At 38.4% G+C, this 22,053-nt stretch overlaps 2 protein-coding genes across 9 annotated transcripts in view; one reads left to right on the forward strand and one right to left on the reverse strand.

The window, feature by feature from the left end:
• Positions 1-945, forward strand: part of PIK3R4 (phosphoinositide-3-kinase regulatory subunit 4) — a 64,127-nt gene extending 63,182 nt beyond the window's left edge. For both annotated transcript variants that reach the window (XM_060683681.2, XM_034403998.3), the window contains exon 20: positions 322-945. In XM_060683681.2, coding sequence (XP_060539664.1) covers positions 322-492 — 171 coding nt within the window. In that variant the 3' untranslated portion in view covers positions 493-945. The remainder of the gene's footprint in view (positions 1-321) is intronic.
• Positions 1-22,053, reverse strand: part of COL6A6 (collagen type VI alpha 6 chain) — a 148,510-nt gene that overhangs the window by 47,279 nt on the left and 79,178 nt on the right. For 3 of the 7 annotated variants that reach the window (XM_087892527.1, XM_087892526.1, XM_060683679.2), the window contains one exon: positions 21,867-21,996. In XM_087892527.1, coding sequence (XP_087748653.1) covers positions 21,867-21,996 — 130 coding nt within the window. Of the gene's footprint in view, positions 1-20,063; positions 20,559-21,866; positions 21,997-22,053 lie in introns of those variants that run through there. The other 4 variants (XM_087892525.1, XM_087892529.1, XM_087892524.1 and 1 more) reach the window with 2 other exon arrangements.

Raw genomic sequence — 22,053 nt, forward strand, 5'->3', positions numbered from 1 at the left:
TTACCCTGTAATAATGGAAGAGAATATTTCTAGATCAGGGTTGAATTGTGCAATCCTTGGTGCTCTCTCAGACTTGTTTGTCTTCTTGCAAACATTTCATTACAAACCTTGGCTGCTTTTATCAGCAAGCTAAGCTTAGAGAGCACCAAGGACTTCACCAAATCTATAACAAATAAATACATTTAGTGGTACTGGATATGAAACAAATTTCCTAGTTTTAAAATAGAGAATTAACAAACTGATTTAATATGGGAAATCTTATGATAAAACAACAGTTTTTATAGTTTGGCACAGTCTATTTCATGGTTTTCTCTTCATCAGGAAATTCAAAACAAGCACAAGATGGGACCTACAGACGAAACCCCTCGAAGGGGTCCTGAATCTTTACCAGTTGGGCACCATGACATCATCACAGACATTGCCACTTTCCAGACAACTCAAGGATTTATAGTTACTGCATCGCGAGATGGTATTGTCAAAGTGTGGAAGTAAAGTTTACGCTGATTTATGTATGTAAATAATTGTAATAAAGAATTAGCATAGTATTCGAATAATTGTTTCTATAGCATAGTGGACAATGATGACCCCTGGTCATGAAAGTAACTAATGGCTCTCTTGTCAACAGTGATCACTAATACTAGTGGCCCTCTTGGAACCTGCCATTATATTTCATTAAAATGATTTATGTAGCATTTTCTCAAACTGCCAAGGAAAAGAAATTGAAGTGAAGAAATTGTATTTAACTTCTAACCATGCTATTCTTTGAAAGACTTTAAAAATTGTTTATAAACATGGAAAAAATTGCATTAAGCTGCATCAACAATATTTATGTAAGCTGACTTTTTTTACAGGCAGGTGAGAGAGTGATAACATATTATTGCACTTTTGTTTCTGTATATTCAAACTCTGTATGCGTAATTTTGAAAATAAAGAGTTTGGATCACTTTTCTGTGTCAGAGTTAAAATAAAGTTTAATATGAATACTGTTCTATAGCCAAGTATGAGAATCTGAATGAAAATCACAGTTCTAGACTCTATTCATGGTTTTTTGGCACATTGCACCTTATTTCTTTTATATAAATATTACAATTGCATAGAACATTTGCTACATTTGCTCTGTGTACAAAAACAGCATGAAAAGTCTTGGAACAGACTGTTGTAATCTGCTATATTCACTAACATTCTATCTCATGTTCTCTATAGCATTCTTAATATTTCAAGGTTCTGGAAGCAATTTACCTGGGTTCAGTCCTTGGTTGTAGAGTTACACTAAAGGCTTATATTTAAGTAATTCTAACCATGTGATTCTATTGAAAAGAACCACACAAAGCTATGTTTAAACCAGAGGTGAAATCTGACCAGTTCGGACCTGTTCACGCGAACCGGTAGTGGACATTTGGCCTGGGTCGCTGAACTGGTAGCGACTGCTAGCTGGCCTCTCCCCCGAATCGGTCACCGCTCACCCACCCCACCTAGTCTCTGTTCTGCAGCTTCCCTTCTTGAAGCACTGCGCCCCAACTGAGCAGCCCTGATCTGCCTGCCAGATAAGCCTGCAAGTCACGGCCTAGCTAGCTGCCACCGCCCCCACCCCACCATTCCAGCCTGCTTCCCCTGCTCCCTTCCATGCGGCCCACACCCCTGCCATGCTTCCCTGCCTTCCACACAGTCCCCATGGCCAGGCCCGCTTGCGAAGGCCTCCCCTACTCTATTCCCCGCGGCCCCAACATGCTTGTCTGCCTTCCACATGGCCTTCCCAGTGTCCCTGTGGCCAGTTTGCGAAGGCAGGCAAGCAGGCCTGGCCACAGGGACCACCGGGAAGGCTGCATGGAAGGCAGGCAAACATGTTGGGGCTGCTCGACCACATGGAAGGGAGCTAGCAGCCTACTCCCTTCCCCTCAGCCCTGCCATGCTTGCCTGCCTTCCATGTGACCTTCCAGCGGTCCCCCATGGCTGCTTGCCTTCTGAGGTCGGCATCCAGCCCATGATGGGAGACTCACCATTTCCGGTCCGGCCAGCGGATGGACGGGCAGCCCTTGAGGGAGACGCAGCCGCTGCGCTGGGGTTGAGAGGGGCAGCGGCACTGGAGAGGAATGGACTTAACAAAAAGGGACCAGACATGCAGGGGCAGACAAAGAAGGGGAGGGGGCCCCCGTGACAATGCAGGTGTCAGGGTTCCAAGGAACAACCCCATCGAAATAAAGCTCTGAGACCTGAGGTTCCTCAAAGTTCCAATTTATTAGAGATGTCATGTGACACAACTGGGAAAACTCGAATCTGAAAGCTTCCAAGTTTTCCACACCCAGCTGACAGTTCACAGCCCTGCCCCACACCCACAAGTTCATCACATTGTCCAATCAACTCTTCACACTCAGCTGGATACAATCTTCAGGCAGTCTCCATCAGATGCAGGCACAAGTCCTTGAATACGGAATGTTGTTATGACTAACTTTCTACCATTCCAACAACAACCCCCTCCCAACTTCCCCAGCTAAAATATGTGGCAGTTAAGAAGCAAAAAAGAAAATTGTCTTCCAAAACTGACAAGGGGTCTGTTAGAGCCTTTTTATTGTCTTGCTGCAAAAAGTCCCTGCAATACCTTTGCCCGAAACACCTCTCGCGTCTTTCGGAAGTGATTGGTGGGAGTGCACCCAGCAAAGGCCAGAAAGACCCAGCTGCACATTCTTATTTCTTAAGTATTTATTTATCTAATATATACAATATATACATAACTACTACGCTCTTAAATATATATTTTTTCCTTCTATTATCTTCTCTTAACAATCACTATACATTGATTTTAGACTCCTTTTCCAGCCAGTTATACCACGTATTCCATGTCTCATAGTATACTGTTTCCTCTGTCTCTTAATTCCATCGTTAATTTGTTCATTTCTGCACATTCTAGCACCTTTTTTATAATCATTGTGTTCGATGGAGCGTGTTGTTGTTTCCAATTTTGGCCAAATGATACTCTGGCTACCGTAATTATATGTAGCATAAGGTATTGAATTTCTTTACTCATCTTTCCTTTTGTAATACCCAGAAGAAATAACTTTGGTTTCATGTCAATTTTTAGTTCAATAATTTCCTCCAACCACTTTTTAATTTTTAACCAATAATCTCTGGCATGTGGTAGTATGTCCCTTGTTAATTACTTTTCCAACAATTGGGTGGGTTTTTTGGAGACATCTTGGCCAATCTCGCTGGGATAAATGCCATCTATAGAACATTTTGTAAATATTTTCTTTGTATGCGGCTGACATCATCATTTTATAATCCCCCCCCCCCATAGTTTTTCCCAATGTTCCAATTCTGTTATATCCAAAATTTTTCACTCAAATTATCATTGTTTCTTTCACAGTTTCCTCCTCCATTTTGAATTTGAGGAGGCAGTTATACGTTTTGGTAATCATTTTTTCATCAGTCCCTGTTAGAATTTTGTACATTTCTTGTTGCTTGGTTTGAAACCCAAATTGTTCTGAATCTTTTTTATATTTTGTTTGAATCTGTAGATAAGGCCACCAATCTATTTTAATTCCCTATGATATTTGTTCCTGATTGGATTTAAGTTTCCCTTGTCCATCTAGAAGTTCTTTATAAATTACTATTTTTAAAAAATCAATTAAATTGGGGTAGATCATTGCTTCCATTGTTGATATCCGTCTGGGGATTTTTGTGTAGAAATTTCTTTTAATTTTCATCCAAATCCCTAGTAGGGCATCTCTTACCTGATGTCTCTGAAAATATTTGTGAGCTCTGTTCTTTCCCTCCCAAATGAAGGCATGCCAGCCCCACTGAAGGTTGTGTCCCTCTATTGTTAGTACTCTTCTGTTTTTTAAATTTATCCACTCCTGCCGCCTAGTAGTAGAGTTCCCAATCTAAGGCCGAAGCCTCCTTTAATTATAGAATCTTGTAGGAGTTTATATTTAATTCTAGGTTTTTTCCCCAGCCAGATAAATTTTAGAGTTATTTTGTTCAATTCTTCAAAAAAATTTTCCCTAGTTTTATGGGCACCGTTTGAAATAAGTATAAAATTTTTGGTAGGATGTTCATTTTTATGGTCTCCATTCTTCCAATCAAAGATAATTGTAACTTCGCCCAATTTTCTAAATTTTTTCGAATTTGTTGTAGTAAGTTTAAATAGTTATCTTTTTTTATAGAGGAAATTTTTGCTGTTAACCAAAAGCCAAGATACTTTACTTTTTTCACTACTTGGATTTCCAATATCTTCTCTAATTTCTTATTTTGGCGTTGTGTGAGATTTTTGATTATCTTCATTTTATTTTTATTTATTTTTAAACCTACGACCATACCAAATTTCTCTATTTCCTGTATCAATAATTCTCCCATTTCGAGAGGATCCTCTATTATAAAAGCCATATCGTCTGCAAATGCCTGTGTTTTATACTCTTTTTTAATTTTTAACCCTTTTATTTCCTGATTATCTCTGGTCTGAATTAATAAATCTTCTAGCAAAAGAATAAATAGGAGAGAGGATAGTGGGCATCCTTGTCTAAGCCCCCCCCCTTTTAAATTTGATTTATATGCCACCCTTCTCCGGAGACTCAGGGCGGCTTACAATGCATTAAGCATTGCGTTATTTATGGTGACTTTATCTGTTAGATCTCCATTTACCATTATTTTCGCTGTTTGATTTGAATATATTGCCTTGATCATGCTGATAAATTTTTCTCCAAATTTCATAGTGATTAGTTGTGTGATTAAGAACTGCCAATTTAGGTTATCAAAAGCCTTTTGTACATCCACAAAATTAGTGGATGCACAAAATTAGTACTAATGCTAATTATTTTTCAGGGTGAGCCTCATAATACTCTAATATGCTCATTATAATTCTTGTATTGTTTCTTATTTGTCGTTTGGGTAAAAACCCATTTTGGACCGAATGTATAATATTATTTAATATTTTTTAAAGTCTTTCTGCTATAATTGTTGCCAGGATTTTATAGTCAGAATCTAGAAGCGAGATTGGCCTGTAATTATGGATCATTTGATTGTTTGTATTTTCTTTCGAGATTAATGTTATGTATGCCTCCATTCATGAAATTGGCATTTTAGCTCGCTAAAATGGACAGGGGTCCTCAAACTACGGCCTGCTGACACAATGTATCCAGCCCGCGCAGTGGTGGGATTCAGCCCCACCCCCTGCCCTGCCCCCTGCCTCACCACTTCCATCCACTCCTCGCATGGCTGGCTTTTCAGCCGAAGAGGTTGTAGAGAAAAAAATGCCTTTAAAAGCCTCTGGCAATCCCAGCTGAATTGCCTGATCGTCGAAGGCTTTTAAAAGCATTTTTTTTCTGCAACCTCTTTTTTTTTTTTTTATAATACTTTATTGATTTTAAAAAAATTTTTAAAAAGGAAACTTCAAATCTCCATTAACATCTGAGGTGTCGTGCGGTTACATATTTACATTATGTACATATCAAGTATCTTCAATTCTACCATTATTAGAAATAGACATATCCATATAGTCTCGTTCTATTATTCCACCATTTGTACCACCTTTCCCATACTGCCTTAAATTTTGAATTCTCATCATTAATTTTGCCATTTCTGCGCATTCTAGGATTTTATTTATTATTGTCATCTCTGGAGGGGTTTGTTTGTCCTTCCAGTATTTTGCAAAGGTTAATCTGGCCGCTGTTATAACATGTATAATTAATTGTATCTTGTCCTTAGAGAGTCCATCTCCCATCATTCCTAATAAGAAGATTTCGGGGGAAAGTTTTATATCTTCTTCCACTATTTCTCGTAGCCAGATTCATATTTTTGTCCAAAACTTTTTTGTCTCTGGGCAGGACCACCACATATGAAAGAAGGTGCCAACCTCCTTTCCACACTTCCAACATATTGCTGAGGCACTGGGAAATATTTTTGCTAGTCTAGCTGGGGCTAGATACCATCTATGAAATATTTTATAGTGATTCTCCCTGTAAGTTGCCGATTTAGTCAGATTATAATTTCTATTCCAGGCCTCCTCCCAGTCATTGAAATTTAGCCTATAGCCAATATTTTTTTCCCAAATGCTTAGTTGATTCCTGGCTATTCCTTCTGCTCTGTCCTCGCCTAATAAGAAGTTGTAAAATCTCGCTAGCATTTTCTTTTCAATCCCCAACATAATTTTATCCAAATTGTTGTACTTCGTCTCTATATCGGAATTGATCCCTATCTTTTTGATATCTTGAGCTTATCTGTAGGTAGCTCCACCAATCTAAATTGAAACCTTGATTACTTAATATTTCTCGTGATTTAAGAATACCATTATCATCTAATATATCTTTGTACGTGCCGAATTTCAAGATATCCCTTTTATTAGAGGCAGTCAGAGCCTCCATAGTTGAGAGCCAGATCGGTACTTTCGTGTAAAATCTTTGTCTAATTTCTTCCCATGTTTGAATCAAGGTCTCCCTTAATTTGTGTTTGTGGAAATATGAGTTCTTTTTATTCTTTAGGCCACATAAATAAGCGTGCCAGCCTGCCTGTAGATCGTGGCCTTCTAATGTCAGAATTCTCTTGTTTTGTAATGTAACCCATTCTTTGATCCATACTAATTTGGCCACCTTCTGATATGCTTCCCAATTGGGTAATCCGAAGCCACCCATGTTTCTTTTCCCTTGCAGTGTTTTATATGCAATCCTTGCCTTCTTCCCTTCCCATAAAAATTCTCGCATCTTCTTTTCCAGATCTAGGAAATATTTTTTATCAATATTCACTGGTATAGTTTGAAATAAAAATATAATCTTGGGGAGAATATTCATTTTAATTGCTGAGATCTTACCTGTAAAAGACAATTTTAACTTCTTCCATCTGTCTATATCCTGCTTTATTTTTTGTAGTAGTGGACTGTAGTTATCCTCCTTTAAAGAGGAATATCTTGCAGTAATCCATATTCCCAAATATTTTATTTTCTTTGCTATCTGAAGTTCTAAGGATTTTTCTAGCTCTTTCTTGTTTGTCTCTGTCATATTTCTTGCTAAAATTTTAGTTTTGGTTTTATTAAGCTTGAAGCCAGCGACTTCTCCATACTGTTGTACTTCCTGGAGTAATTTGGGGCCAGATTTCAAAGGATCTTCCATTATTAAGGCCACGTCATCTGCGAAAGCTTGTGTTTTAAAAATTTCTTTCTTAATTTGTAGTCCTTTGATTTCTTTGTTATCTCTGATCTTTCTGAGTAGGATTTCCAGCGCCATTATAAAGAGTAGAGGGGACAGGGGGCATCCCTATCTAACTCCCTTTTGTATCCAAAATATCCGCATCTTGTCCCCATTTATTAAAATGCTTGCCCTCTGTTTATGGTAAATATTTGCAATCATCTTTCTAAAATTTGTCCCAAATCCCATTAAATCAATTTGGTTGATCATAAATTTCCAATTTAAGTTGTCGAACGCCTTTTGGGCGTCCAAGAACACTAACGCCAGCTGTTTTTCCAGGTGCTGTTCATAATATTCTATGACATTTATTACAGTCCTCACGTTATCCCTCATTTGCGTCCCTGGGAGGAATCCTTTCTGATCATTGTGGATCCAGCCATTTAGAATTTTTTTTAGTCTTTCCGCAATTATACTTGTAAATAATTTGTAATCTGAATTTAACAAAGAAATCAGCCTATAATTTGCTATCTGTTTCGAATCAGCACCTTCTTTCAGTATGAGTGTAATATAATTTTCTTTCCAGGAATCTGGGATTCTTGTACCAACTAATACCTCATTAAATATATCTAACAGTTCTAATTTTAATTCTTCCTCGAATTTTGCATAAATTTCCCCCGGGAGACCATCTGGGCCTGGTGTTTTGTTTTTTTTGATTTTGGCAAGAGCCAATTTGAGTTCTTCCACTGTGATTTTGTTGTTTAACTTTTCTCTCTCTTCTTCCGTTATCTGTGGCAAGTTAGCTTCCATCAGATATTGTACAGTTTTATCTGAATCAATCGCTTCCTCTTTATATAAAGTTTCATAAAATTCTCTCGCTCTTTCTAACTTATCCGCTTCTTTTGTCAAGATATCACCATTGGAGTCTTCTAGTGTGAGAATTTGATGTTTCTCCTGTTCTTTTTTTAATCTGTATGCCAGCCATCTTCCCGACTTGTTGGCGTTCTCAAAGTGGTAGTGTTTTGTTCTCTTGGCTTTTTGTGCCAACTCTTCCTGATCCAGAATGTTAAGATTATGCTTTGCCATCATCCACTTTTGTTTGGCCATCTCGTCTCCCGGGTTTTGTTGTAATTTGCTATCCGCTTCTTCTAATTTCCTATTATAATCCTCTCTAACTTTCCTTTCTTCCTTATTTTTGAACGCCGTGTACGATATCGCTACTCCTCTCAAATACGCTTTCATGGTATCCCATACAATTTCCTTCGCCGTGCCTTGCTTGCCATTCTCGATGAAGAAGCGCTTAATTTCTTCATTTAATTTTATTATAAACTCTTTTTCATTCAAGAGGTTGGACCTTAGACTCCATCTTTGTTGCCTTCTCTTGTTAATATAGTGCCAATTTACTTCGAGAAGTTTATGATCTGTCCAAGTATTTATACTTATATCCACTTTCTTAATTTCTAGACCTAATTTTCTAGTAGTCCATACCATGTCGATTCTGGACCAAGAATTCTGTGGATTTGAGAAAAAGGTGTATTGGGAGTCGTGCGGGTGTAAAGTACGCCACACATCAATTAGGTTAATTTCGTCCACCAGATCAAAGAAGCTTTTTGACAGAGGTAATCTTTTATTTCTTTTTCTCTCCCCACTTTTATAATCTTTCACTGGGTTAACAATACCATTAAAATCGCCTAACATACACATTTCAGCATGGGCCCGACTCCCTAATTGTTTGTGTAATTTTTTGTAAAATTGTCCCTGTTTCTCATTCAGGGCATATACTCCCACCAACATCATTTTTGCATTACCTCTCCTAATTTCTACCATTAGAATTCTCCCTTTAGTATCTTTGTACTTTAATTCTGCCTCAATTCCTTTTTTCACATATATCGCCACACCCCTTTTCTTTTTTTCTGCTAGTGACACAAATAGTTTGCCAAATTTAATAAATTCTAGACAATTTGCCTCATCTTTTTTTATATGAACCTCCTGTAAACAAATGTCTGGGTTCTGTTTTACCAGTTTTGATAAAATTATCTTTCTTTTTTTATGATCGTTTAAGCCATTAACATTTAAGGATAAAATTTTTAGGCCATCCATTTTTTGTATTGTATCCGAATTCTAGTTCTTATTTGTCTTTAGCATTACTGCTCTTACTGGTCTAATCTTCTTTCCTTGTCCTTCCGCTTCTTCTTTTTTCTTCTCCTCCTCTATACCTTCCTTTGTGCTTTGCTCTTGTGAGGTTTCTTCTTCCGTGTTTACCGTATTGATCTCTTCTTTGCTAGTTTGTTCTTCTTCCCCTCCTCTTAGTTGATCTAAAAATTCTTGTGCTACGGCTAAGCTATCGATTTTAACTTTTCTTCCTTGCCATGATACTAGCATCCCCTCTGGCAGGATCCATCGAAATATAATGTTCCTTCTGTTCAGTTGGCTCGCCAGAAACCTGTAGTTTTTCCTCACTTCCCTCACCCTTCTAGGTATTTGTTTCAGGATATTTACCTCCTTTCCTTTAAATACAATCTGTTCTTCTCTCGCTATGTTAAGTAGAATATCCCTCACTTTCTTCCTGGCGAACTTCACGTGGACCTCCCTGGGGAGTCTGTTTCTTCTCACATAGTTCGTTTGAACCCTGTATACCTCATCAAGTTCTTTGATGATAACTTGTTTATCCTGTTGAAGGACATCTGCTATCAACTCGGCTATTTTATCGCCTAAATCCTCTTCCTTTTCTTCACAAATATTTTGGAGGCGAAGGTAGAATGAAGCCTTATCCATTTCCAATTGTATCAAGGACTCTTCGATTCCTTTGTTCTGTATCGCGAATGTCCGGTCCATCATATCTAGTTTTTTCTCACTTTGTTCCATCCTTTGTTCTACATTTTGAATTCTTCTTCTCTCATTATTCGCGATAGAGGCTTGGATCTCGGTCATTTTTGCGTCCAAAACGTGGATATCCGTTTTTAGTTCAGAGTGACTATTTAACAATTTCTCCTGCATTGCTAACATGGTCTCCTGAATCAGCAATAAAGAAGATTGTACTGTTTGAAGAGTTGGAGTTGGTGGCTTATCTAACTTCTGTATGCCTTCTAAAGGTTTCTGGATTACCGGAGATAGTGTTGTTAGTGTAGGATTAGATGAAGCTTTTTTGCCAGATTTTAAGATTGTCGATGTCATCGTTGCCATTTCTTTCAAGGTTAACTTTTGTTCTCTTATAATTTTCTCAATATTTTTCCAAATAACCATTCAATGGTTTTGCCCCTATTTCCTCTATTAATTCCACTTCTTGAACCTATTCAAGCGGTTTGCTATCTTCACTAGACAAGATCAATTCATCAAACTATCTTTCTTAGATCAAATCTTTGTAACACACCAAAATTCTCCGACTTCCTTAATGGTTTAAGACCTATGGGTTAAATCACACTACCAAATTCCGAATCAATTCTCACGTGTAAGCCAAGAGTTCTATACCTGTATATCCCAGTAAGTATTATAGATTTGATATGGCTATATTCAAACCTCAATATAAGAAAATTATAATAAATAAGTTAATACACACTACCTATAGTTCTTATATAACTAAATTCAAGCCTTAGTATATGGAATTGATATAAATAAGTTATTAGATATTACCCTTAAAAATAAATATATTAAAATAGATAGATATAACTAGATAAATATGTATAAATATGTATAAGTATAATCAATGCTATAAATTAATTAATTAATTGAATAATTATTAAATCTGGATCCTTATATATAAATATATCTAATGACAGCAAAATAAGATCAACAATTGATTTCTATATTCTATATTCCCTATCTTCCTTAACAGTTTGTAATTCTTATTAATATTATTGTTATTTAACAAAAGAACCAACATTCAAATATTGAAAACCCAATTACTTAAAAGAATAAAGGGGAGAATGGGGGTCAGAGTATCACAATTTGTGTATATGATATATTATAATGTATATAGTAAGAGTATATAGATCTTCTTCTTCTTCTTCTTCTCTCTCTTTTTCTTTTCCTCTTACTTTTCCTTTAGTAAATAATAATGACTACAAGATCGTAAGTCTTCTTCACTCCTGATAAGTTCCGACAAATTCTGACACTTCTCTATGGTATATCTCACTGCTAGATTGTCTTCTTGTCAGTCCTCTGCTGTCTCACTCCTTCAGTTCAACAATGGTCGCTCTTCCTGTTCCGCTGAAGCACTCAAAAAAGAAGCTCAGTAGATCGATCTCTTGCTCACTTTCCACCTCACTTATCAATCAGCGCCAGTTGTATCAATGCTTGTTTCCTTCTCCCTCTCACCACGCTCTCCAGAGTTCTCTATAAAAGTGACCTGCTCCCTGCGTATCTCGCGTCGGCCCATCGGGTCTCAACCGCTGCGATCCGCTCTGCCTGCACTCTCTGTCGCCGCCTCGCACAGCAGTCCTCTCCCGGCTCCGCCGACCTCCTCTCTCAACGCCAAATCGCCCCAAGGTATGGAAAACGCGATGTCAGATCTAGCACGGCACCCCGATCTTCTGCTTCGCTCCCGTCCTTTTGCTGGCTATTGCGGCTTCAGGCCCGCCATCAGATGACCGGCTCACCACGCTGGATCGACAGAGCCGCCCGGACTTGCGAGAGGTGTTTGCGCCTCACACTCTCGTTCGCCTGGCTCTCTCTTTTGTCCACAGGACTCTCCGGGACCTGCGCCTCTTAAGGTTGTAGAAAAAATGCTTTAAAAATAATAAAAAAAAAAAGTTGGCCGCGCCCACCCATCGCGACCCGATGGTGCGGTAGGTGCACTGCGGCCGCCGCCGCCCAGGCGGGAGAGGAGAAAGAGAGATGGAGAGAAGGAGAGAAAGGGGGGAGAAAGAGAGATGGAGAGAAAGAGAGATGAAGGAGAGGGGGGAGAAAGATGAAGGAGAGAAAGGGGGGGGGAGAAAGAAAGAGATCAGAGAGATGAAAGAGACACACAGAGATACTTGTTTAAAAGAAAATTCTGGGAGCCACAAAACTTGAGTGGGAGTAAGTGATATGGAGTTGGCAATGCCCACCCAGGTTTAAGGTTGTGTTTAAGTGTTTACATGTGTTTAAGGTTGAGTGTTTAAAGTTGCAGACCCCTGACCTACCCCATCCAATCGCTTCACTCTGCAGCCAGCCCTGTAGGCTGTGCCACCTCCCACCTGGGCAGCAGCAGCCTATCTACTCTGGTTGTATCACCTTGCCCTGCAGCTGACCCGAATGCCCACCTCGGACTGCCTCCGACCGCTCCAGTAAGTCATTTTTATTTAATTAATTTAATTAAGTGCTGCAATTAGCATAAATGATGACCGGTCAAAAGTGCGAGGACCTGTCAGAAATCACTTTTTTAGCCCTCAGTTAGTCCCTATGTGCATATGGACTACTCAGAGGGCTGAAAAAGTTATTTTTGACCGGTCTTCGCACTTTTGACCAGTCCTTGCACTTACAACTGTCCTCACATTTTACATTTTGCGCCCTATCTTGTCACCGTGGTGAAGAGAAGTAGTTGCGAAATGAGTGACACGGTTATTAAGAATGCTGCAACGGGCATAAATGTGAGGATGGTCATAAGTGTGAGGACCGGTCAAAAGTGCGAGGATCAGTCAGAAATGACTTTTTTCAGTCCTCTGAGTAGTCCCTATGGACATAGCCATGCCCAGGAAACCTTACATCATCTGGATTATTTTGGTGCCTCTAACAGAGAGGAAAATTGCCAAAAAGGAAAAGTAGTTTACTAGGACAAGCAGAGGAAGGCAGAGATAGTCCTTGACTTATGACCACAATTGAGGCCAAAATTTTGGTTGCTAAGCAAGAGCATTGTTAAGTGAGTTTTACCACATTTTACTCAATCCATGACATCTCCTGGTTCTAATAGTGAGTGATGTCAAGTTGGCCACGCCCACCCGGCCACAGGATCACCAAGCCACACCCACCCAGTCACGTGATCATCAAGCCATGCCCACCCCAGTCACATGCCCATCAAGCCATGCCCACCAAGCCTTGCCCATAGAACCGGTAGGGAAAATTTTTGGATTTCACCATTGTTCAGATATAGGGATGAACCCATGAGGAAGTACTTCCCAGCTTTCCGGCATTTAATTCAACCAGTTTATGAGTTGCAGTTATAAGTGTAACTTTTTCAAAGACAGCTCTCTTGCATTAAGAAATATTTCTTTTTTCAGAGCAGAATTTTTTGTTTATATCTTCTTTAAACAATTGTCAGTGTATTCATTTCTGAAAAATAGTCTTTTAAATTAAGATTTGAGTTTCAGTTTTCTAAACAAGTCAATGAACTCTTCAGAGACATTGTGAACATGAATGAAGAATGTAGTAGAGAAGAAATTTATTTCTTCGTATTGTTGTCAAGCTGCATATCTTCATAATTTCCAAATATATGAAAGTTAAATAAAGAAAATGAATTCCTTAAGAATGAGGCATTTATTTGGACCTATTTCTACATTATCTGAGTAGGGAAATGCCTTTGTGCTTTGGATGACTTTCACTGCTAAATATCCGGAATGTATGTGTTTGGGAGGGAGGGGTGAGAAAGAAAGGACTCTTGTTAGTTTTCAGTTTTTGAAGAACTTCCAATAATATCGATTATGGTATTCTCCACATACAGAACTGGAACAGTAGAATAGTTTTACAATGTCTCAAGGTTTTAAGGGAGAAGAGGCCCAAAATGTGATGTTGCTGCTATCCCAAGATGTGTAACCTGAAGGCTGTATTTAGCTGGCATTACTGCCCATGATTTACACTTGTTTTCCTAATACATTAAAACTTGAGTGACTAGTTTCTTATTCATTATTTCATGTAGGATATTTAATTGGATACCTAAAAGTTCCATTTGGTTCCTTAGGCATTAATTTTTATATTATGTCACTAGAAATTTATTCATTTAATAAAATTTATATGGCCTTTCAGCTTACTCTCAATGACTGGGCATCTTACAGATAAAACATAAAATAAAAAACAATACAATGTTGCGAAGCTGCAAACCACCTTGCCTGAATTGAGAAACTGCCTCAAATGAAACTGCCTTTTGCTTCCTCCGGAGCTAAAGTAGAGAGCTTCTTACAGGGAAGATTTCTCTGTCTTCTATTTTTCTTTCACAGCAGAATAAAAAAGCCTCTTCCTGTGAAGGCTTTTCCAGTTCTTTATTCTGATTTTCTTCTGGAGCAAAAGAAAGCCCTTTCTAGTGAAGCAGTTCCACTGGTTAATTGTTCTCCGTGTCAGGAAGTTTCTTCTTAGTTTTAGGTTGCTTCTCTCTTTGTTCATTCATTCAGTTTCCATTCATTGCTTCTTGTTTTGCCTTCTGGTGCTTTGGAAAATATATTGCCCCCCCTTCTTTCTGGCAGCCCCTTAAAAGCCTGTTGCCTATCACACTCTTGGGCAAAGTATGTGAGCCATTTCCTCCTTTCAGTGGTCCATGAAAGTGCATCTATAATATGTAGATAATAAAGTTGAAAAAAGATGAACAACATTTTTACAGAACTATAATTACATTGAGGCTGGTTGTGACAAGGAATGGCTGGGAGGGGCCAGGTGATGCACCAATTGATGTGAGTGTCATTGAGTTGGCCACGTCCACCTGTTCACATGACCACCAAGCCACGCCCACCAAGCCACACACACAGAAACGGTAGGGAAAATTTTTAGATTTCACCACTGGATTTAACCATGGCATATTTGACTGATCGATTGTTGGAGGAGGAGCAGAAACGGCTGGAGAGGCGACCAGAGAGAATGCTCAGAGAATGCTCAGCACAGACCAGCATCTGCAACAGTCCAGGATGCTGGCAGAGCAGCTGAGACAGTTTACACAGTGAAGAGGTCAGGAGTGAAATCCAGCAGGTTCTGACAGGTTCTGGAGAACTGGTAGCGGAAATTTTGAGCAGTTCAGAGAACTGGCAAATACCACCTCTGGGTGGCCCCAGAGTGGGGTGGGAATGGAGATTTTGCAGTATCCTTCCCCTGCTACACCCACCAAGCCATGCCCACCACGCCACACCATGCCTGCCACGCCACGCCACGCCACGCCCACAGAACTGGTAGTAAAAAAATTTGGATTTCACACCTGGAAGAGATGCTACATGTATGGTTCTACAGAGCATCTCCAGAGATGCTGCCCTGGGAGGAGAAACAGAGAAGCAGTGAGACACATGAGGAGTGGTTCTCCAGCATTGTTTTCCCTGGCAGCAACAGCATCTGAAAACACCAGGATTACTTGATTGTTGGACAGTGGGGCAAGCCAGCATATCGCTAATAATCCACAAGCGTTTTCTGATTCAAAACCAACTATGCAAACGTGTTAGACTGGCTAATGGTCAAAAAGCTGCTGCAAAAGGGGAAGGTAACATGTATGTCCTGAGATAGGAGAAACATTGCACAATGTCCTATATGTACCTGCATTAGATCATAATCTGTTAAGCGTATCCAGGTTAGACAGGCAGAATTACGAAATACTGTTTTCAGGAGGGCAGTAGTTCATTAGGAAAGGTGGAAGGATAAGTGCACAAGGGGTTAGGAAGAATGGCCTGTATGTTCTAGAAAGGCAGGAGAATAGTTGTGCACGAACTAATACAAATGCTCCCACACATGACAATTGTGTGCATTTGTTGCGTAGGGGGATGGAGCATGCAAGAGTTAGAGGGTTGCAGAAGATGCCAGACCTAGTTAGGTGGCATAAGCCACAGCAAAAGCCAAAGCAGTGCAAGATGTATGTAGAGTGCATTGTTTGTAAGGAGGAAAAATACAGGGTGTATCCTGGGAGTAAGGAAAACCCAAGGCAAACAAACAGAGGTATATATAGACCTGAAGGGTATAATAAAGGGTTAACTCCTGAGTGGTTCACTGCAAGTGAGGTTAGAGTAGATAGTGTTAGAAATAAACTCCATAATTACAAAGAGATATGGTCATGGTCATTGCCTAAGGAACAACACGATAAATGGAGGAAGCCGAAGTTAAAAGAAAATGACAGGCAGGCAGATAAACCAAATTGAGGAGATTGAGCTAGTGAAAAGAGAAAGTAACAGTATCCTGCCAAGAGATGGTAAACAGGATGTAATGGAGATTAATGAGACAGAGTGTACAGAGTCAGTAATGACCATAGGAGTAGTTCCAGCAGCTATAGTAGGAACTGAAGCTGGAGGCAAGGCCATAATGGAAACAGAAAGCATTGTGAGTATGTTAAAGCATTCAGCTGTTTAATTTTAAATGGGAGAAGTGTCAGGGTAATGATAATTTAAAGCTAACCAGCCCTTTAAGACTTGAGGATGAGTCAGCAAGGTTACTTCCCTTTAAGAAGCTGCCTATAAAAGGTAGTCTCTCTCTCTCATTCTCTCTCTCTCTCTCCCTCCCCATGTTCTATCTCCATTGTAGTTCTCTATGTCTATCAATGTGTGCCTCCTGTTATAGTTGAAGATAGATAGATTGATTGATTGCCTGGCTTTACTTAGCACTTGTATGTATATATATATAACTTGTAGATAAACCACTGTTTGAAAAACCTCTATGTACTGTATTTTGCTTCTGGGTTGTCTCAAAATAGTAGTGCACACTCTGACACACACTCCTCTCTGGTCCTGTGGTCTAGGTCGGTGCCATACTCAATAAGCTGCTAGGCACATTTCTAGGAATGTCTGAAGAAAGTCAAGTCAACTGATTCTAAAAGCAATGATAATCATCCTGAAATTATATGCAGTTGTTGATCATCAGATTACTATTATCTGAAGGCAGCAATAAAAATGAATGAACCACAGGACCATGAGGCCTATATTTTGGTTCTTGTAATCAGGATAATCCAGAATTCAATCAAGAAGACTCTGCTTGAACTTTTTGAGAAATAGGGTTAGGCTGGAAAATATTGCGTTCATTCAGGAAATATTGGATGTAAACATCAGCAAAAATTGAAGAGGGATGAAGAGAGATGGGGAGGGGAGAAGCAGAGGATATTTAATACCTTTCTTAACCTGTTGTTCTTCATTGGTTGTTTTATCAGTAATCTTGCCATTGTATTCCGATTTGCTGCTTCCAAATTATCTCCAAGTGTGCTCCCCCCCAATAATGTGTTGCAGTAGTGTAATATAAAAAAATTAGACACTGTAAAAAATATAAAAGCCATAGGCAATCTTGTGAATATTATTGGGAGAGAATAGAAAGGGAAATGGGACATTGCAACATAGGTTGCTGAGTAAGGAAATAGTCTACATCTTAAACAACTAAATATATAGATTATGGAGATTTTCAGCGTGATAGGAATGAGGGATGAGTGGGAATATAACCTTTTCTGTGATGAATATGAGACCAAAGAATTATCTTGACTGTCTAGTTGTGTTTTTATTCCTGCTTTGAAAACATGCATAAGAAAACAAGATTTTTCCCCCCCATAACATTTGATTTGCTGATATTTTAATAACATTATGGAGACAGTTAATAACAGATACCAAATCTGAGCAATGAAAAAGAGATTTGGCAAATGCATGCAAGCCAAAAAAATCATAACTAGTACCTATCATGGTCAGTGAATCTATATAAGCAGAGGTGGGATTCTACCGGTTCACACTGGTTCGCTAGAACTAGTTGTTAACTTTCTAAGCAGTTTGGAAAACCGGTTGTTAGAAGAAATCTCCTTTTGTTTTTTTCCACTTTACGAGGTTAATCCTGTAAGGAATTACAACATTCTGGTGTTGTTTCTAGCCTAATCTTTATTGCCCTGCTTATTGAAACTGCCTCTCCTTTAACCCTTGTTACATTCTTGGCAGACTTACTGTCACCTGAGCTTCTCTGGAGTTTTTTTTTTTCTTTCTTTGCTTAACTTTCTTAAAGGTGAAGGGTTGTTTTAAGCTTTATACACTGCTGTTGGGAGGAAATACTCCCCTGCTGGAGTTCTTCCAGCCGGGATGCAATGATCAGCACTTCGAAGAAATAATTGAATAACGAAGCAGAGCTGCCGGAAAGAAGCTTTTAATGACAAGGAACCAAGATGAGTGACATTCAGCAAGGCTTCTTGGCTAGCTAGAAAGATTGACATTTAAACGTGAGTTTACATACCCTTTCTGACTTTTGGTCTAAAACTGGTTTTTGGTGAAGTTTAATTCTGTGCTTGGTGATGTTTAATCCTGTGGTTATTGATGGGATAATTTCCCCTATTCAGCTTTGTTTGGAAGGAAAAATGTTAATCTCTGTTCCTGAAAAGAAGCAGCTTCAGAAATCTGGCTATTTCCTGTGTCTATTTGTTCTGGTAATTGGTTTAACAAGCAACAGCTACTGTGTTTGCTCCTTTGCTTCATTGACCTCTCTGCTAAAGGGTTTCACTTTATGAGCAAGAGTTGGCTGCTGATAGTTATCATTGCATTTTAACTATTTTAATTCCTCAACATGCTCTGGCACCTTGCCTGATTTGTAACTCCAGCTTGCAGGTATTTCTAATCTAATGATTGGTATTTAGAGCAACTTTTTGCAAGCAAAGAAGTTTTTTGTATTTTTGTACAAGTATCCCTTGACTTACAACAGTTCATTTAGTGACCAAAGTTACAATGGCACCGAAAAAAGTGATTTATGACTGTTTTTCACACTTACGACCATTGGAGCAAACTGTCATTAGGGCAAAGAAGTGATGTCAAGTTGGCCACATCCACCTGGTCATATGACCACCTGGCCATGCCCACCCGGTCACATGAAGCACCGCAGTTGTGAAATGAGTGACACGGTTGTTAAGAATACTGCAACAGGCATAAATGGTGACACAGTTGTTAAGAATACTGCAACAGGCATAAATGATGATCAGTCATAAGTGTGAGGACCAGTCAAAAATACGAGGACCAGTCAGAAATCACTTTTTTCAGCCCTGTGAGTAGTCCCTATGCACATAGCCACAGCCACCCAGTCACATGACCACCAAGCCATGCCCACCCAGTCACATGACCACCAAGCCATGCCCCCAAATAAGCCACGCCCACAGAACCGGTTGTTAAAAAATTGAATCCCACCACTATATATAAGTATCAGAAATCAAGAATGATTATCTTTATGTTTCATGGAACTATACTATGTACAAGAAAATTACTTTTGTGTGGAAATTTATAGCAGCAGTAGGGAATCTGTGACCCTCCAGATATTATTGAACAACTCACAATCCATGGCCACTAAACTTGCTGGCTAAATCTGTTTGAAATTCAACAGATGGAAAGCTAAGGACCCAGAACAAATTTCTGTTGTACTTGATTGTGCTGTAATAGTGCAGTCTGATATTAATGACCTGAAAGTCCCAATGAGAATAGTATACAAGGTTTAATTTTAAGAAAACTGCTTGTATTGATACCACATGTCTTAAAGTAATAAGAAGCAGCAAAAGTACTTTGGGCAATTATCCAGAAAACTGAAACTCAATAACTAGTAATAAATGTCTGTCTAGACAGAAAGTTGTGGTGATTCACCTAATAGCTATTGTCATCTATATTTTATTATTGAAAGATTATTGAAGTGATCAAAATAGTTTAAGTTTCATATGTTTTCATATCTGTGCAGTTTCAGAAACCATTTTCTCATATCCATGTATCTGTTTGTGGCTTATTTTGGTTTATACATATTAATTTATCTAGATGTAGGATGGAAGAGAGCTTCAAAAATGCAGAGTTTAAGCATTATAATTCAGCATGCCTGTTTTTGTCAGGTATACACAATTTGTTTGTGTTTCTTGGTCCCCTGAAAATTTAAATTCAGATTGAAGAATTAAGGCACCTATCACAAATTAAGAAAACACAGCAACTGTTGCTTAAAATGTTTCATAATTTTGTACTATGCATTGTTCTAATTAAGGACTACATTGCATATATCAACAGTCTTCTATTGCTTCAACACAATTGCCAAGGGCATTAGAAAATAATAAATTGGGACATTAAGCATTTTGTAAAAAAATAAAATAAAAAAAAAATCCAGGCAAGATTGAGATTTCAAGTCTTTATTACTAGTGACCTTATACTTAAATGACTTATATGAACTGGAACATATTCTGCATACCAATATTATAGCATTGAATATAAAGCAAGTTCCCACTTTAAAAATATTATACTGGCAATATACAATTATTGTGTTTAAAGCCTTTTTGTCCAAAATTCCTCAAGCTAGTTAAATTTCATGATCTTCCCATTTGAACAAGAAACTAACATTGAGGTTATAGATTCACAAATGAAAATCTTTTGTCCTTAATAGCCTTTAGTTTGTCTTGCTAGTACAAGCATGTTGTTCTTTCCCAATTTTTCTTCAATTCTTTTAGAATTATTTTCTGCTGTTCTGACATCAATTGGTTTGCTTTTTCAGATTTCCAAAGAAATAATGTAGAAGATTAGTAAAATTTACATAAAATATTTGACAACATTCAAGAAAGGTTATTTCATTAGTCTAATTGCAGATTTGAACACTTCATTAATTTCCAAACATCTGAAAATGAAAGGAAAAAGGTTTACTTTTCCCACAAGACATCCTTAAAATATGATTTATAGTTCCCATAAATTCTTGATCAATGCCAATCCTATTAACTGGCAAGAGGCTGCTGGATTAAGAAAAGATATAAAACTCAAAGCTGCAGAGGTATACGTCTCCCTCATCCCAAATCTTAGATCCATTCTTGAGTGATTTCCTTAAATTGTTATCAAAATATGATGTTTAATCTCAGGAAGATTAAAATTGAGAATTGCCATATGGATTATATAATTTTCATTACAGTTGAGCATACATTGATACTTAATGCTACATTTGCATTTCAGTTACTCATAGGTCTATGAATAGTGATCCATCTTATTCAGTAACAAGCAACTTGATGCTAATCACATTTCTTGATCTACAGTCACTTGATCCTGACTATGCTGACTGGTAAAACAGAAGTTGGAATCTTAAACATTCAGGAGATGTCTGGTACAGTGGTGGGTTACTCCCGGTTGCACCGGTTACTCCCGGTTTGCACCGGTTCTAGTAAAATCAGTGGGAGGCTCCACCCACTGACTCTGACGTCATCAAAATGCTTCTGTGCTTGCACAAAAGAGTGCGTGCAAGCAAAGCAAGCATGTGTGTGCGGACACGTTGTGAACCGGTAGTAAAGGTAAGAAGAACCAACCCCTGGTCTGGTACCAGGTTACTGGTATCAAATTAACTGCAAGTCTGTCTGGGATTGTTCAGATAGTCAGCTTACCTCTGCATGGCGGTCATCAAGACATGAGTAGCTGCACTACTCACAAGTTTATGCACGTTGCAGAAATGAACCAATTGGGAGGAAAGAAAAAGAACCCAATGCCCAACCCATCCTACCACAACCAAAATTGGAAGCCTAGAAATGAGTGTCAAGTTTTTGTATCTGCTCTGAACTCTACATAATGGTCAAATTGTAATTTGTAGTTTATACCTTTTGCATGTGGCCCAGCAGAAGTATGTTAAGCTACGCTTGAGGTTGAAAGTACTCCTTCCACCATATTTTGAATATTAACTATCCAAATATCTTTATATATTATTAATTATACAGCTACCATACATGGCCTGATCCAAATAATGTTTAGCATCTTTCTTTATACATAGATGTGTAATGGTGGATAGTGGAAGAAATCACAAGGGACATTATCTATGCAACAGCAGGGAAAGGAGCAATGTTTGCAATGTTTATATCTTAATTTACACAGTTACATAGCTGGCTAATCCAAATAATGTAACTGATCAATGTACAAACGGTGCTTTTTAAAAAAATGAAAATCTACTTACAATAGATGGATAAGCATTGCTGACCATCTTTTCAGGGAATAAAGAATCACTTTGCAGGTATTCTGGAAAAGCAGAGCCATTCTCATCAATTAAATGAATTTTATTTGGTGGAGTCTTGTCAAATGGAGTGCTGGGAATAAAATAATGTAATAGAAACTGGAGTCAATGGGAAAAGGTTTTAATGCAA

Source organism: Pantherophis guttatus, chromosome 4 (assembly GCF_059756535.1).
Source record: "Pantherophis guttatus breed Tessera chromosome 4, ASM5975653v1, whole genome shotgun sequence".
Classification (NCBI taxonomy): Eukaryota; Metazoa; Chordata; class Lepidosauria; order Squamata; family Colubridae; genus Pantherophis; species Pantherophis guttatus.